This window comes from Vicia villosa, linkage group LG1 (genome assembly GCF_029867415.1).
Source record: "Vicia villosa cultivar HV-30 ecotype Madison, WI linkage group LG1, Vvil1.0, whole genome shotgun sequence".
NCBI classification, from domain to species: Eukaryota; Viridiplantae; Streptophyta; class Magnoliopsida; order Fabales; family Fabaceae; genus Vicia; species Vicia villosa.
In genome coordinates, this window is record NC_081180.1 from 84,242,630 (window position 1) to 84,260,380 (window position 17,751).

Here is a 17,751-nt window from a genome sequence, read left to right on the forward strand (position 1 = left end):
CAACAATACATAAAAGAGAGAGGACAAAGGGTCACCGTGTCTGACCCCTCTCTGACAGGGAAAATAGTCATAAAGATCTCCATTAAGAGAAATAGAGAATTTAGCATAATGAAAAATAATGTTGATCCAATTATAAAAGGTATCACAAAAGCTAAAATGTTTCAAAACCTTTAAGAGGAAACTTCATTCTAGAGTATCAAAGGCTTTAGCCATGTTAATCTTAAGACTCAAGTTACCACGAATGGATTTGTTAGGAAGAATATTAATTACTTCACAGGTGATCCCAATACAATCCCTTATGACTCTACCTTGTATGAAGCTATTTTACTCCTTAAAAAGGATGTTTGGCATAATTGAACGAAGCATGTCAGCTAGAATTTTGGAAGAAGTTAAATAATCTCCTAAAATAAATTATGGTCGGAGGTACTAAACTAAATATAAATAATAAATAAAAATTTACATTTTGTCGTTGTTGTGGTGTAACTTGTAAGTGAACTAGTAAATCACTCGTGCTGCCGCACGGGTACATTTATTTGATATTATATATATATATATATATATATATATATATATATATATATATAATTTATTTTTATATTTATAATATTAAATGATAAATATAATTGTATAAAGAATAATGATATTCATGCATTTGCATAGGTTAAAATAATTTTGTATGGTGGTTTTACACTCAAATGCATATTGAAAGCAATATTTATAAAAAAAATTGCGTGAATTTAATTGATAGTGTCCTGTTACAAATTTATTTAATACGATATAAATTTTATTTAAATAAACATGTAGATATTTTATTGATAGTGCCCCGTGAGAAAAGTAAAAATTTTGACATTTGAAAATAAGAATTTTGTGTCTCAAATAAAAACAATTGTTAATTAAAATAAAATATGTATTTTGCTAATAGTTTCCAATGACAAAATAGAAATATTGACATTTGAAAATAAAAAATTTGTGATTCAAATAAATATAATGTTAACTAACATAAAATATGTATTTTGTTGATAGTGATCAGTGAGAAAAGTAAAAGTTTTGACATTTAAAAATATTTTTTAATAATTATAAATAATTTTGACACTTGAAAATTATATTTTTAATAATTATGTTAATTCAATTTATTAATTTATTTATGTTTAAAAAATAAAAAAGAAAAGAGAAAATTGAGAGAGAGAAAATTAAAATGAAAGTGAAAATATTAGAGAGAGAGGGAGAGAGAGAGAGAGAGAGGGAGAGAGAGAGAGAGAGAGAGAGAGAGAGAGAGAGAGAGAGAGAGAGAGAGAGAGAGAGAGAGAGAGAGAGAGAGAGAGAGAGAGAGAGAGAAGAAAATTGATAATATGAAATGTGAAAGATTGAGGGACATGTGTTGCATTTTGGTTTGTTTGAAAGTTAAATAAAATTGTTGGATTAGAAAAAGACAATTTAGTCCTTTTTGCTTTGTAAATTGTTGGAACAAAAAAGATAATTTGGGTAGAATGATGGACATTTTTTTAGTAGCTTGATGATGATGATGATAATAATAATAATAATAATAATAATAATAATAATAATAATAATAATAATAAATCTGGGAGGCTTTCCAAGGAGTGAGGGATAACAAGGCTCTTGGAGGTGATGGTTATACTGCCAAGTTTTTCAAGGCTACATGGAATACTACTAAACATGATGTATGCTCAGTTGTAAAGGATTTCTTTGAGAAGAAACGTCTCTACTCTGCCTTCAATTGTGCTTTAGTAACCTTGATTCTCAAGACACCTGAGGCAAAAAAACATGAAGAACTTGAGGCCTGTAGCTTGTTGCACCACTGTATACAAGCTTATCTCCAAGATTCTCACTAGAAGACTCAGTTAGTGCATTTGTAAGGTTATTCATGATAGCCAATATGCTTTTATACCAGGGAAAGTTATTTATGACAACATTATTCTGGCCCATGAGCTGCTAAGAGGATATGGTAGGAAACACATCTCCCCTAAATGTGCAATTCAGATGGATATTCAAAAGACCTACGACACTGTATAGTGGCAAGCCTTGGAGGATATTATGAGAGAATTAAGTTTTCCCTCTACCTTTATTGGTTGGATTATGCTGTGTGTCAAAACTGTGTCTTTTGTAGATATGTGATTAATGGTCAGCCTAGCCCTAGCATACAAGCAAAATGTAGCCTAAGACAAGGGGATCCTATCTCACCCCTTTTATTTGTATTGATAATGGAGTACTTACATAGGAGCTTAAGGAAATTACAACACATGTCTGATTTTAATTTTCATCCCAAATGTGAAAAGTTGGGCATTACTAATATTTGTTTTGCTGGTGATTTAATGTTGTTTTCTAGAGGAGATCCTACTTCTGTTCAGATTATGATGAATGAATTTCAGTTTTTCTCTGAAGCTACAAGACTTTGTGTTAGTCCTAATAAGGGCAAAGTTTATTGTGGAGGAGTTCCTGATTCAGTTCAGCAACATATGCTTCAAATCACTGGGTTTTCTGCTGGAATCATTCCTTTCAAATACCTGGGGGTCCCTCTTTCCAACAGGAAGTTGACTATACATCACTGCAGGCCTCTAGTTGATAGAATTTTGTCTAAGATACAGGACTGGACAACTAAGCTTTTAAGTTATACAGACAAATATCAATTGATTAGGAGTGTCTTATTTGGAGTTACTTCTTATTAGATGAATGTGTTCCCAATGCCAAAATGGTTGATCAAGCATATTGAAGCTATTTGTAGGAATTTTCTGTGGAAAGGTAGTGCTGACACCACCAAAAAGGCACCAGTAGCTTAGGGTTCTGTGTGTAATTCTAGGGGAGATGGGGGCCTGAACATTACTTCCTTAAAGGAGTGGAATATTGCTACAATGGGGAAGCTCTTTTGGAAAATTCAAGCTAAGGATGATAAACTGTGGGTCAAGTGGGTTAATACATACTACTTAAAACAACATAATGCAATGGATTGACAGTGCAAAAAAGTGTTCTTGGATTTTGGCTAATGTTTTTAAATGCAGGGACAAAATTAAAGAAACTGATGCTTGGGCAGCTGTTCTCCAAACTGGGAGATACAAGACCACCGTTGTTTATAAGGAGCTTCATGGATATAGAGGGCACGTGCCTTTGAAGCATATGCTTTATCAAAATTATGCAAAGCCTCGGGCCAGGTTCATTATTTGGCTAAGTTTGTTGGGACAATTGAACACCAAGGACAGGTTGCTGAAGCATGGGAATGTGATTAATGCAGGCTGTATCTTCTGCAGGGAAGAAGAAACTCTTCACCGTTTGTTGTTGGAGTGTCATATAACCAAACAAATATGGCGTAGGGTGTTACAGAACATTGGATATGACAGAAATCCTGTGGGCTGGACTCAAGAGAGGTTATGGTTGATTGGTGAAACTAGGAGAAAGGGTTGGCATATGGATATGGTGAAAATTGCTATTGCTGAAAGTGTCTATGGTATTTGGAGGCATTGTAATGATGTGATATTCAACCATGCTCATGTGGATCCTCAAATTTGGAAGATAATCACTCATGATATTTTTATTAGAAGTAGTTTTCATAAGTCTATTAGGAATTATGTTAATATTGAAACAATGAGTATCTCTCCTTAATGGAGATGATTAGGAGATTGGATGCATAATGCATTACCTGGATCTTCGGATCGGTTGTATGCCACTGTTTTTTTTTTTGTTTTTTCTTTACCCACCTCCCTATGGGGGTCACCCCCAGCAAAAACCCCACTTTACCCCTGCTTCGGAAATGCATTTCCGAAGTATTTTTTTTCTAAATTTTCCCAGACTTCGGAAGTGCACTTCCGAAAACACCAAAAGGGGAGTGTTTTCGGAGATGCACTTCCGAAAACACTTTTTTTCAGATTTTAGTGTAATTCGGAAGTGCATTTCCGAATTATGCAGAAATCTCTTTTTATTTATGGTTTTCTAATAGTCCCGTACGAAAGATATATTGCACGTATAATATATACAAAACGAAAAAGTCGAACAAAACAAACGACATATCAACGTAAAATACGAATATAATAAATAAAATTCAAATAATATATACAGACCGAGTCATAGTGTGCGAAATATATAATCCGAATACAAAAAAAATAAACCCGAACCCCTACTGGGTATTGTCATACCCCAAATTTGTCCTACCCTTTACTTCTAACTGGCTTAGGCTTTGCGTTCATATACATACATCACTTAGGTCATAATCCATACCCATGCATCCATATCACAGGCGTTATTCAAGGGCTAGCAAGAAAAAGCTCCATTGCAAAGAAGTATGATCAGAGAATGAGAAAACTGAAGTATAATCATGTGGCTCTATGTTCATTGAAGTCCTCCTGGATTGGGGTGTCTCTCTGCTTCAAATCAGGGCATTGATTAGAGGGTACAAGCTTGCAAATCATCTGGTTCTTTAAATCAGGGTTTCTTTGACCAAAGTCAACCAGTTGACTTTCTGGTCAACATTTAATCAGAAGTGGCTTCTATGTGTGGAAAACTTCTCATACTGACTGTGTGGGCGTGTTTGTTTGACTGAATGTGGGTGGAAGAGATTTAATCGGGAATTTCATCAATAGTCAGAAAAATCGGAACAGTTGACTTTTGGGTCAAAATCGGGAAAATTATTCAAATATTGACTTTTGGTGGAAAATTAATCAAGAAAAGTCGAAGAACGGATAAAATCGGGAGTTCGGCAAAAAGTTGGGAAAAATAGAAAAAAGACATTCCAACACTTAGAAAATTTTTGATGTCTTAAATCTTGTTGAGCAGTCCACTTTAGCACCAGATTACACGTGGCAAACGGCATTTTTCGGAGAAATTTCCAACATCAAAGTTGTTCCTCTCATGGAGGAGAACAACTTTGTAGTTGGACACTTTTTCATTTGAAGCTTGTATGAAGAGTTAAAGTGGTGTGAAGTTGCTGGAAACTCATTTGAATCAAGTCACATTCCAGGTCACCAGTCAGGTCATGACCTGGCATTTTCACAAACACATGGCATGCCAAATCTCCAGCCATTTTTAGAGCTCTACAGAAATGCTATGAATGCAAACTTGGTATCATTCTCTTCCTCGCCATCTCCTCTATCCATTGAAACAAGAATGGGTACAATTGGACAAATATTGAGTGAGATACAAGCCTTCAAAGTGGTGCCCCAACCCTGACCAAATTCTGCAGGCAGCCATGACACAGAATTCTGGGCACGCAACGCATTTCAGCAAACACGTGGTGGACCAAATGTCAAAGCCTATTTCTTCCTCCACAAGTCTCTATCTTAAACAAGCCCAGTTCTAAGCTATTCCTTGCCATGTCCTCTATCCAATGAGACCAGTATCACTGATTTTGGACATGTATTGATCGAGATAGAAGGCTCAAAGTACCACCCTTGCAGAGTCACGTTCTGGCCATACGCATGTGACAGCAAGCTGCTGGGCGTGTGCAGTGGTATTCGCATGAATTCAAGGCCATTTTTCTCATACTTTTAGGCTTTATTTTGAGATATTTTCAACACCAATCTTGTTCTATCCCATGCCCTCTTTGATATGACACCATTCTTGCATCATTTAACAACCCATGGCTTGAGATATAAGTGTCCAAAGTAAGCACCACAGCATGAAAAAAAAAAAAACAAAACAACACACAATTGCACTACACACACATTAAAGTCCCACATTGGAAAGATGAAAAAGTTGTGCTACAAGTCCCACATTGGAAAAATGCGAAAAAGAGGTATTGCAAACTATTCCAAGTCCCACATTCAAGGATTGAGAATCACAAACTAATGGTTGGCAATATAAATAGAAACTCATACATCAACCATTTCTCACCTCCACTCTTCACTATATCACTATACCTCTCTCTCTCTCTCTCTCTCTCTCTCTCTCTCTCTCTCTCTCTCTCTCTCTCTCTCTCTCTCTCTCTCTCTCTCTCTCTCTCTCTCTCTCTCTCTCCTCTCTCTCTCTCTCCTCTCTCCCTCTCTCTCTCTCTCTCTCCTCTCCCCCCTCTCTCTCTCTCTCTCTCTCTCCCCCTCTCTTCTCCCTCTCTCTCTCCCTCTCTCTCTCTCTCCCTCTCTCTCTCTACTCTCTCTCTCCTCCCTCACCAAACTAGGTAATAAAAATAGTTTTTTTCTTTTATTCTCTTTGATTGATTAATTGTTTTTTTCTTTTAGATAAAAAACAACAAAAATAATTTTCCCACCAACTAGTTTTTTTAAATTTCTTTTAAGTGACTTTTAATTAGCATTTTTGTAGAATTTTAATAAATAGTTTTTCATACAAAAAAAAACCATAATAAATAAATAGTTTTCTTTGTTAATTCAAATAATTTCTCATATGAGTAAAAAATGCTTGTTGCTTGCTTGTATATATTTTCACAAATAGTTTAGATTTAATTCTTTCTTTCTTTGTGAATATTTTCCATATATGTGAAATGTCTAAAATGCCCTTGATCCTTAGTATTGTCTTTTCCATTTAATTGCTTTTTCCTCCCTTATTTTCTTGTAGAATTAGAACAACATAGAATATAGAAAATAGGCTAGTCTCCCCCTTTTTGCATTCTTTTTTCTTTTACAACCATAAAACATTAATAAATACTTGAATAAAATCCCCTTAAAAAACACCAACCAAAAACACTTCAAAAAAACCTAATAAATGTTCAGACTTAAAACAAAAGTGAGGAAGTGATGCGAGACCTTGTAGTAGGTTCTCGTCATCATGGAATTACCCTAAAAGACACAAACCAATCATTTCTTTTTCTTTCGCCTGCTTGGCACCTAAGGGCACCGTTATCTCCGCTCTATTGCATCCTAGGTCGATCCCTTATGCAAGAGCGCGAGCGTTAACTCCGCCCAACTAAAAAACACAAAAACAAACAAAAAACTATGGAGCCGAACTACGGCGCTCTGATTCCTGAAAAGGATACGTAGGCATCAAGTCGCGGGGCTTGAACGAGCACATTTGTAAATATTCCTTCTTTTCCCCGTATTTCTTTTGCATTCATTCGCATTTAGACATAGACATAGTTATACACCCTTTAGATAGAAGCAAACATAGGTGGATACCATCGAGTACGATGGGCGCGAGGGGTGCTAATACCTTCCCCTTGCGTAACCGACTCCCGTACCTTGATTCTCTGGTCGCAAGACCCTGTTCCTTCCTTTGTTAGGTTTTCTGATATTCCTTTCCCTTATGGGATAAATATATTGGTGGCGACTCTGTTCATTTTTCGCGAGCGTGCGACAGCTGGCGACTCTGCTGGGGATGTTGCTAGACCTGTTGCTGGTCCATCCTAAGCAAGTCGATCCTAGCCTTGGTTTGTTTTATTTTATTGGGTGTTTATTTGTTTTATGTCTATATCTTGTATATATGTTTGCATGTTTATTTTCTGCTTGCATATCATGTTTATTTCTGTTTGCACATCATGCATATGGATTATATTCTGTGTTCCTTGGGGTCTTCTGTTCTGTTTTGCAGGTGGGGGTTTTTTTAGGTAAAAGGCCCACTACCCAGGCCAAGTGACACCTAGGATTAGCGTGGATGCTCATGTTGGCTCCCGTAGCTCTTGCTACGATCGAGTTGATGTGGGGTACCACAACTGGGCGAGGTTCTTTCATGGAACACTGTGTCTGGCACTCTTGTTGCCTCAAACACTTTGTACCCCATGGGAACTATAGACCCCAGTGACCATTAGGGACCACCTGTCCGTGTCTAGAATTCATACCCGTGAGTTTTGGGGAGGGACAGGATACCAGCCTTCATCATACCCGGATTTCCGTTTTGCAATCTGAAGTCAAAATTTTGAACCTGTTACAATCAGTATTACCCAGATGTTCAGAGCTGCGAGGGACATTCAGTCTCTCACCACATCATGCACATGACACATCATGCTATTGCATCCACCTCACTTCATTCGTGGAGAAGCCTAAAATCTATTTCTAAAGAGAAAAGAAAAGAAAAAGAATATATACATACCTTTTTGCAAAAAAAAAAGAAGAAGAAAAAAAAAGAAAAGGAATAATGAAAAGATTTTAGGATTCTCCCAATGAAATGCATTCCACCATATCATTTAACATGCATGTTCATTTATTTTCAGGAACTTTTTGGCTTTGTCTCCGACTAACACATGGCTCCACCACTGAAGACTGGCAAGCGCAATTACTCTTATTCTTTTGTGAATCCTAATCTAAAGTCTGTTGAGTGTTTGGCAAAGAAGATCACACCGGATGAGTCAACCAATTTCCGAGAAAAATATGGGTACATTCTGAGCCTCCTCAAGATACCATTCGCCAAGGATGAGCAAGAGGGAGTTCACACTTTGCTTCAGTTCTATCATCCTTCCCTCCGTTGTTTCGCATTCACTGATTATCTTTTGGCTCCTACCTTGGAAGAGTATTCGTCATTCCTTGGCATTCCTGTTGGGAAAGAGGTACCTTATTATTACGCCATGAAGGCCCCTGATTCTATTGAAATTGCTAAGGCTCTTTATTTGAGCAAGTCAGTCGTGGAAGCAAATCTCACCAAGAAAGGAGGTTGTCATGGTTTTCGTATGGAGTTCCTGGTTAAAAGAGGTTGTGATGCTGCTGAAGCCAAAGAGTGGGACACTTTTAGAGCTATTCTGGCTCTAAGTATCTATGGTATTGTGATGTTCGCAAATGTACCTGACTTTGTTGATATGAATGCCATCCACATATTCATTCTGCAGAACCCCATTCCTACGCTTCTGGGGGATGTTTACCATTCCGTTCATCATCGTAATGAGCAGAAAGGAGGTTTGGTTAGATTCTGTGCTCCGCTGCTATACCGTTGGTTCAGATCACATTTGCCGGAACGTGGAGCTTTTGTTGATAGTAGGTACACATCCAGATGGGCTGATAGAATTATGGGGCTTAGAGCTAAGGACATTGTCTGGTACAACCGATCCTTGGACCATATGGAAGTTGTTATGAGTTGTGGGAAGTTCAAGAATGTGCCTCTCATGGGCATCAGAGGTGGGATCAACTATAATCCTATCCTGGCTAGAAGAACATATGGATACGCTTTCATTAGTCCTCCTGAACAAGCAGAGATCGCTGAGAATATTTACTATCATTCAGCCACCAATGTTGGGCAAATGGCAGAAGCTGCGCAAGCCTGGGAGAATATTTGCTGGAGAGATAAGAAGTATTTTGGTCAAAGAGACTGTGCGACTTATAAAGACTATACTGAGTGGGTTGAAGTTGTGGCCAACACCCAAGGGATGCCCTTCCCTCCAAAAGATCCTTTGTATCCTCCTGCTGGTGTGCAACCCAACATTGTCTCCATGCCTTGTTATAATCAGACTGTGGAGCAGAATCGGAAATTGACTGAGCAAATGGAGACGATGCAAGTTAAGATGAATACTGATAGGCAAGAGAAGCTTTCTGCCCTTCATAAGTTGAAAATGAGAGAAATAGAGCTTGAAGAATTGTATGCTAGAGGAAGTACTTCTCAGAAAAGGTCAAGGGTGACCATAGACTCTAAATCTGCTAAATCTCAAGAGAGGGAGATCAAAGAGCATTATGAGGATCAGTTGGCGGAATTGACAAGGAGGCTCCAAATCCAAACTGATATAGCCAAATCAGAGAAAGCCCGTCGAAAGAAAGCAGACAAGCTCCTTCTGGAATGTCAGGCAAAGATTGAGGGGTGTTATGAAGAGATTCGCAAGTTGAAGGGTCGAATGGAAGAAAAGGGCCAAAGTGATACTCAAGCTCAAGAGGAGGCCAGATGTTGGGAATTGAGAAGCCGTTACTTGGAGACCATGCATTTCAGAAAGGACCTATTGATTCAAGAAGTTGTTAAAAGACCAACCCATGCTGAGACCAAAAAGCTGTTTGAGGAAATGAAGGCTTGGAGCTATAAGAACATTGGAGATAGCCCACTTCGTCATTTGGACATGGGAGATCCTGCTTAGTATTGGTTTTTGTTATAGAATCACCACCAGTCTTGTTGGATGGGGTTCCTATTTCCATTTTATGTATTTGTTGGCTCATGAGAGCAGAATATTTTGTACTTCAAACGTGGTTGTGGAATTAATCGATTATGTTTCCTTATCCTGGTTGCTTATCTTGGTTGTGCTTATCTTGGTTATGCTTCACTGTCTTCTCCGTTATCTTGTGTTGTTGGTTTGAGACAAAGCTAAAAAGTCTTGGAAATAATAAAACATATTCATGCACCCATGCACTCATATCATACTGCATTTTCAGGTTTTTATCAGATTCTAATTGGGGTCCCTTCCAACTCCAGATTTCTTTTCCGACGACGAAGCTGACTTTCTTACATCCTTACCGCACCAGGAGCAACGAGAGAATCATGGATCAATTTGAACAGAATCAAGCTGCCCTCCGTAGGGATATGGATGTTATGGGGGAAAAAATGACCCAACTTATGGAGACTCTTCATGTCGTTGTCCAAGGACAAGAAGAGCTCAGAAAGAGCGTTGCTGGGCTGATCAAAGATACTCCTACCAATTCTGCTGATGGAGGGGTGAAAACTAAGGAGATTCCTGCTGAGGGGATACCAAAGGTAGTGGATGACCACCACGAGGTTATTGACCTTGAACATGATCTTACTGCTGAGTTGACTGAGACTGCTAAGATGTACCAAGCTCTCGAAGAACGCCTTAAGGCCGTTGAGGTTGCTAAAACTTCGAATTTCGACACTGCTGCTATGTGCTTGGTACCTGGGATTGTTATTCCCCCGAAGTTCAAAGTGCCAGATTTTGATAAGTACAAGGGAGTTACCTGCCCAGAGACTCACATTCGTTCTTACTGCCGTAAGATGGCCGCTCACGCTGAGAACGAACCTCTGCTTATGCATTTCTTCCAGGATAGTCTCACTGGAGCCCCATTAGAGTGGTATATGAAGCTCGAGAGGTCTAATGTTAGTACTTGGGGAGAACTTGTTGATGCCTTCTTGAAACAATACCACTACAATACTGCTATGGCTCCTAGCCGCGCACAGCTGCAAAATATGTCACAGAAATCTGAAGAGTCCTTTAAGGAATACGCTCAGAGGTGGCGTGAACTTGCTGCTCGAGTCCAACCTCCTCTATTGGACCGAGAGTTGATTGATCTGTTTATGGGAACTCTGAAAGGGCCGTATCTTCAGCACATGGTTAGTAATACTTCTCCTTCCTTTTCGGATGTAGTCATCATTGGTGAGAGGGTTGAGAACTGTGTCAAAGCTGGTACCATTCAAGGTGTCACTAGTCCTAGCACCTCAAGTGGTAATGGTAAGAAGCCGTATTCTGGGTTTGTGAAGAAGAAGGAAGGTGAGACTAGCACTGCCTCTGTTGACCAAAGCCGAGCTCCTGCATATTCTGCTGTTCCGCCTCCTTATTATCCGATGCCTTATGCTGTTCCTGGTCCATATGTCCCTCAGGCATATGCTGCTGCTCTTCCACAACCATGGATGGCACCCCAACAGCCTTTCGTACCACAACAACAAGCTGCTGCTCCTCAGAATCGCCAACAGAATCCTAGGCCTCAAGGTCAAAGAGGTCCACAGAGGCAAAGATACCCTGACAGGCGTATAGATCCGGTTCCCATGCCGTATGCTCAGCTTCTCCCCCAGTTGCTTGCTGGTCAATTGGTACAACTCCGTGAACTTGGACCTCCACCTAGTCCTCTCCCTCCTGGTTATGATGTTAATGCTCGATGTGAATTTCATTCAGGGGCCCCGGGCCATACTATTGAAAAGTGTAGAGCATTAAAGTATAAAGTGCAGGATCTCCTTGATGACAAGCTTATCTCATTCGCCCCTACTGGTCCTAATGTGCAGAATAATCCTATGCCTCCTCATGCTGGTGCGACCAATGCTATTGAGTTATGTGATGATCAGATCCTAGTAAATGATGTTAATGAGGTTAGGATGCCGCTAGCAGTTGTCAGAGAATATCTTATGCAACAAAAGGTTTTGTGTGAGCTACATGACTACTGTTTGCAATGTTCTTCCAATCCGGAGGAATGTGCTAGATTAAGAGAGGAAATCCAGAAACTAATGGACGAAGGTGTTCTTAGAGTGGAAAGGGTTGTTTCCAGTGAAGATGTGGCCACTCTAGAGATACCTTACTATCCTGCCGAGGCGTCAAAGAATCAAAGCACCCCTTTGGTTATTCGTGCTCCGAGTACTCCCTTGGTCATTCAGGCTCCGAGGACTCCGTTGGTTATTCAGGTTCCAAATGTTCCTTCGACTCCTTCAACCTCGTCTATTGTTCCCTCTCCTGTGAATGATTCTAAGGCTGTTCCTTGGAGTTATAATGCCGTGTATATTCGAGGGAAGAAGTTTGACTGTCCTCCAGTGGGCACCTCGAGTATCACAAATATTACTGGCACTAGTGGTATTACCCGTAGTGGTCGGATCTTTGTTGCCCCTCCTCCGCCTCCTAAAGAGACCAATAAAGAGACTAGTACACAAGCAAAAGGAAAGCAAGTTGCTGTTGATCTTCCTGTAACACGTAATGCACAAGATGCCGAGCAACTCTTGAAGATCATTAAGAAAAGTGATTACAAAGTGATTGACCAACTTGATCAGACCCAAGCCAAGATCTCCATCTTGTCTCTCTTGGTACATTCTGAAGCTCATCGTGATGCTCTGATGAAAGTTCTGGCTTCCGCTCACGTGACTCAAGACATTACCGTGCCTCAGTTTGAAGGGGTTGTGACCAACATTGCTGCTGGTAATTGTTTGGGTTTTTCCGATGATGAACTTCCACCTGAGGGTAGAGCACATAACAAAGCGTTGCATATCTCAGTCAAGTGTCTGGATGCTGTGTTGTCTCGAGTTCTGATTGATACAGGTTCTTCTCTTAATGTGATGCCCAAAACTACTTTGTTTAAGCTGAGTATGGATGGGGTTATGATGAGACCATGCACTATGAGTGTCAGAGCATTTGATGGTTCTAGAAGGTCCGTAGAAGGGGAAATTGATCTGCCTGTCTTGATTGGTCCTCACATGTTCTATATTGCCTTCTATGTTATGGATATACGTCCTTCATACACTTGCCTCTTGGGTCGTCCTTGGATCCATGCTGCTGGGGCTGTGACATCTACCCTCCATCAGTGTTTGAAATTTGTTGTGAATGACAAGATTGTTGTGATCACTGGTGAAGAGGATTTGATAGTCAATAATCTGGCGTCATACCGTTATGTTGAAGTGGAGGGAGAGATACAAGAGACGCCTTTTCAGGCCCTAGAGATTGTGTCGGTTGATAAACTCCCCGTGGTTGAGAATAAGAAGGAACTCGGAGCACCCCTCTCGTCTCTGAATGATGCTAAGGCCTTCTTAGAAGCTGGTACTCCCCATAGTGCCTGGGGCAAGCTGATTGATGTTCATGAGAAGCGAGACAAGTATGGCCTTGGGTATCAGCTATCTTCCTCTACTCAACTCAGCATAATTCCTGGAAAGAAGGTGATTCCCCCCATTTCTCAAGTGTTCGTCAGTGCAAGCACCAGTTCTGGAAGTCAGGTTCTCGCCGTGGATGATGATGATGAAGAAGATCTCTCCAGATTCATTTGCCACGCTGCGCCTGGACAGGAGCTCAACAATTGGACTATCTTGGACATCCCCAAAGTCACTTTTATGGAGATGTAATTTTCTTGTTTCGATAAGTCATATGCTTCGCCCTAAGCATTTTGACCGCTTGTATAAAGAAGGGCCCCCATGTTGCTTCAATTTGTTTAATATTGAATGAAAATCGTATCTTCGCATGCAATTACTGTTCCATTTCTTTCATTTTCTGTTTTTACTTTAAAAAACCTTTTTCAAAAATGGCAAAGCTTTTTCTCTTTTTCTTTTTTTATGTGTTGCATTCTAAGGCATAAATCATCCATCGTGCAGATCCGGCTCGAATTCCATCAAAAATGATAATGTTACAGTTCCACGTCTTAATATCCTTGAGAATCCAATTGACCAAGCTGATGAGGATAGTGGGGAAGATTGTGAAGTCCCTGAGGAATTAGCGAGACTTTTGAGACAAGAGGAGAAATCTATTCAGCCACATCAGGAAGCCATAGAAATCATCAACCTCGGTTCAGAAGAAGCAAAGAGAGAAGTCAAGATAGGGGCCGCGTTGCAAAGTGATGTAAAGAGAAGGTTGATTGAGCTACTTCGAGAGTATGTTGACATCTTTGCCTGGTCATACGAGGACATGCCTGGTTTAGACACGGATATAGTTATGCACAGGTTACCGCTCAAACCAGAATGTCCGCCTGTAAAGCAGAAACCACGAAGAACTCGACCTGATATGGCTTTGAAAATCAAGGAGGAAGTTGAAAAACAGTTGAAGGCGGGTTTCTTATCTGTGTGTGAGTATCCTCCTTGGATTGCAAACATAGTACCTGTTCCTAAGAAGGACGGAAAAGTACGCATGTGTGTTGACTACCGAGATTTGAATAGGGCGAGTCCGAAGGATGATTTCCCTCTGCCTCATATTGATATGCTAGTCGACAACACTGCTCAGTATTCGGTATTCTCCTTCATGGATGGTTTTTCTGGCTATAATCAAATAAAAATGGCTCCTGAAGATATGACCAAGACTACCTTTACTACTCCGTGGGGTACGTACTGTTATAAAGTGATGCCTTTTGGTCTTAAGAATGCTGGTGCAACATATCAACGTGCGATGGTGACCCTTTTCCATGATATGATCCATAAAGAGATTGAGGTGTACGTCGATGATATGATTGCAAAATCCCAAACTGAGGAGGAACACTTGGTATATCTTGAGAAACTGTTTGCCCGTTTGCGTAAATTCAAGTTGAGGCTTAATCCAAACAAGTGCACTTTTGGAGTGCGATCTGGAAAGTTACTTGGATTCATCGTGAGCCAACGAGGGATTGAGGTCGACCCTGATAAAGTGAGAGCAATACAGAATATGCCAGCACCAAAAAATGAAAAAGAAGTTCGAGGGTTCCTTGGGAGATTGAATTACATAGCCAGGTTCATTTCTCACCTCACTGATACTTGTGAACCCATCTTCAAACTGCTGCGCAAAAATCAAGATATCCGATGGGATGATCATTGCCAAGAAGCCTTCGAAAAGATCAAGCAGTATCTCCAAGAGCCACCAATTCTCATGCCTCCGGTTCCTGGGAGGCCGCTTCTTATGTACTTAACTGTGCTTGAAGGATCCATGGGGTGTGTGCTGGGCCAACATGACGAGTCTGGTCGAAAAGAGTGCGCCATCTATTACCTGAGCAAAAAGTTTACCGATTGTGAATCCCGCTACTCACTACTCGAGAAAACTTGTTGTGCTTTGGTATGGGCTGCTCGCCGACTGAGGCAGTATATGTTGACTCACACCACTCTATTGATCTCCAAAATGGACCCGATAAAGTACATCTTTGAAAAACCGGCTCTTACAGGAAGACTAGCCCGATGGCAAATGCTGTTATTAGAATACGACATCCAGTATGTCACACAGAAGGCCATCAAAGGAAGTGTCCTTGCAGATCATCTTGCTCATTAGCCATTAGAAGAGTATCAGTCAATGAAGTTTGACTTTCCTGATGAAGATATCATGAAACTAGATGATAATGAAGGACCCGAACCAGGGGAGCGATGGACTCTCACGTTCGATGGTGCATCCAATGCTATGGGCCATGGTATCGGGGCAGTTTTGACTTCTCCTCGTCAAACTCACATCCCTTTCACAGCTAGAATATGCTTTGATTGCACGAACAATGTCGCGGAATACGAAGCTTGCATAATGGGTCTCGAAGCGGCCATTGATATGAGGATTAAGATCCTTGAGGTTTATGGGGATTCCGCCTTGGTTATACATCAAGTGAGAGGTGATTGGGAGACAAGACACCCCAATTTAGTTCCTTATAAGGACTATATCTTGGAGTTGTTGCCCGCTTTCGAGGAGATCACTTTCAATCACATCCCCCGAGAGGATAATCAATTGGCAGATGCTTTGGCTACTTTGGCGGCCATGTTCAGAGTTAGCTCCCCTAAGGAAGTGCCAGACATAACGATCCTCCGTTACAAAGAACCTGCCCATGCATTCCCCACTCATTGTCTCACTACCTAAGATGTGTATGATGAAAAGCCATGGTATTACGACATCAAGAGGTACGTTGAGAAGCAAGAGTATCCCGAAGATGCTACGATTGGTGATAAGCGAACGCTTCGAAGGTTAGCATCCAAATTCTTCTTGTCAGGAGACGTCCTGTACAAAAGAAACTATGATTCAGTTTTGCTCAGATGCGTGGATAGACACGAAGCAGAATTGATCATGCGGGAAATTCATGAAGGATCTTTTGGAACTCATTCCAGTGGACATTCTATGGCCAAAAAGATCTTGCGAGCAGGATATTATTGGATGACGATTGAAAGTGATTGTTATGTGTATGTGAAGAAATGCCACAAATGTCAAGTGTATGCTGACAGAATCCATGTTCCTCCAACTCCTCTGAACGTCCTGACGTCGCCTTGGCCCTTTGCTATGTGGGGCATAGACATGATCGGACGGATAGAGCCGCAAGCTTCGAATGGACACAGATTTATTCTTGTTGCTATCGACTACTTCACCAAATGGGTTGAAGCTGCTTCTTACAAGAACGTGACCAAGCAGGTCGTCACTCGCTTCATCAAGAAAGAGATCATATGCCGATATGGGGTTCCAAACAAGATCATCACGGATAACGGGTCCAATCTTAATAACAAGATGATGGCAGAGTTGTGTGAAGAGTTCAAGATTGAATATCACAATTCATCACCCTATCGGCCAAAGATGAATGGCGCAGTCGAAGCTGCTAACAAGAATATAAAGAAGATCGTCCAGAAGATGGTTAGAACGTATAAAGACTGGCATGAGATGTTGTCATTTGCTTTGCATGGCTATAGAACTTAGGTTCGTACTTCAACTGGGGCAACTCCCTTCTCTCTTGTCTACGGTATGGAGGCCGTACTACCTGTTGAAGTGGAAATTCCTTCGTTGAGAGTCTTGATGGATGCCAAACTCGATGAAACAGAATGGGTTCAAACGAGGCTTGATCACCTCAATCTAATTGAGGAGAAACGCTTATCTGCCATCTGCCATGGCCAGTTGTACCAAAAGAGGATCAAGAAGGCGTATGACAAGAAGATTCGACCTCGAGAATTCCACACAGGTGACCTAGTCGTAAGGAAGATCTTGCCAATTCACACCGATCCAAGGGGCAAATGGACTCCCAACTATGAGGGACCAGTGAAGAAGGCATTTTCAGGTGGTGCTTTAATCCTGACAAAGATGGATGGGGAAGACGTTCCGCTTCCAGTCAATTCAGACTCAGTCAAAAAATACTACGCATAAAAGACCCGCTAGGTCGACGTACCTAGGCAAAAATAAGGGCATCCCGGCAAACCAAAAGGGTTTGGGCAAAAAAATTAGGGATAAAACAAAAAAAGAATAACCCGCTAAGTTGAAAACCTGAAAAGGCGACTTAGGCAAAAAGGGGCATCCCGCTGGGTTGAAAACCCGAAAGGGCGATCCAGGCAAAAGTTAGGGATCAAAAGCGAGAGGCTGCAGTCTGAATATCTTTCACAAAGACCACTATACCCCCTTGGCAGAACAGACGGATCAATCCAACCATTACCCTTCTGAAGCAAAGCATTGAGAGGATCAAGGATATGGGAACTGTAGCAATATCAGTTTTAATGGAAATCCGAGCATTTCTCTTTGTCATTTTACTCTTTGCATTTTATTTTCTTTTTCGCAACTACCTCATTTAGGAGTTGCTTCCC

The 17,751-nt window shown here is 40.7% G+C and overlaps 2 protein-coding genes across 2 annotated transcripts; both read left to right on the top strand.

Annotated features, from left to right (window-relative positions):
* The first annotated feature begins 2,219 nt into the window (after positions 1 to 2,219).
* On the top strand, positions 2,220 to 2,684 carry LOC131648007 (uncharacterized). Its single transcript, XM_058917810.1, has one exon. The coding sequence runs from the start codon at positions 2,220 to 2,222 to the stop codon at positions 2,682 to 2,684; it is 465 nt and encodes a 154-aa protein (XP_058773793.1).
* A 183-nt stretch (positions 2,685 to 2,867) lies between these two features.
* LOC131648018 (uncharacterized) lies at positions 2,868 to 3,612 on the top strand. Its single transcript, XM_058917821.1, has 2 exons — positions 2,868 to 2,920; positions 3,015 to 3,612. Exons 1-2 carry the CDS (start codon positions 2,868 to 2,870, stop codon positions 3,610 to 3,612), a joined length of 651 nt encoding a protein of 216 aa, XP_058773804.1.
* Positions 3,613 to 17,751: the final 14,139 nt, after the last annotated feature.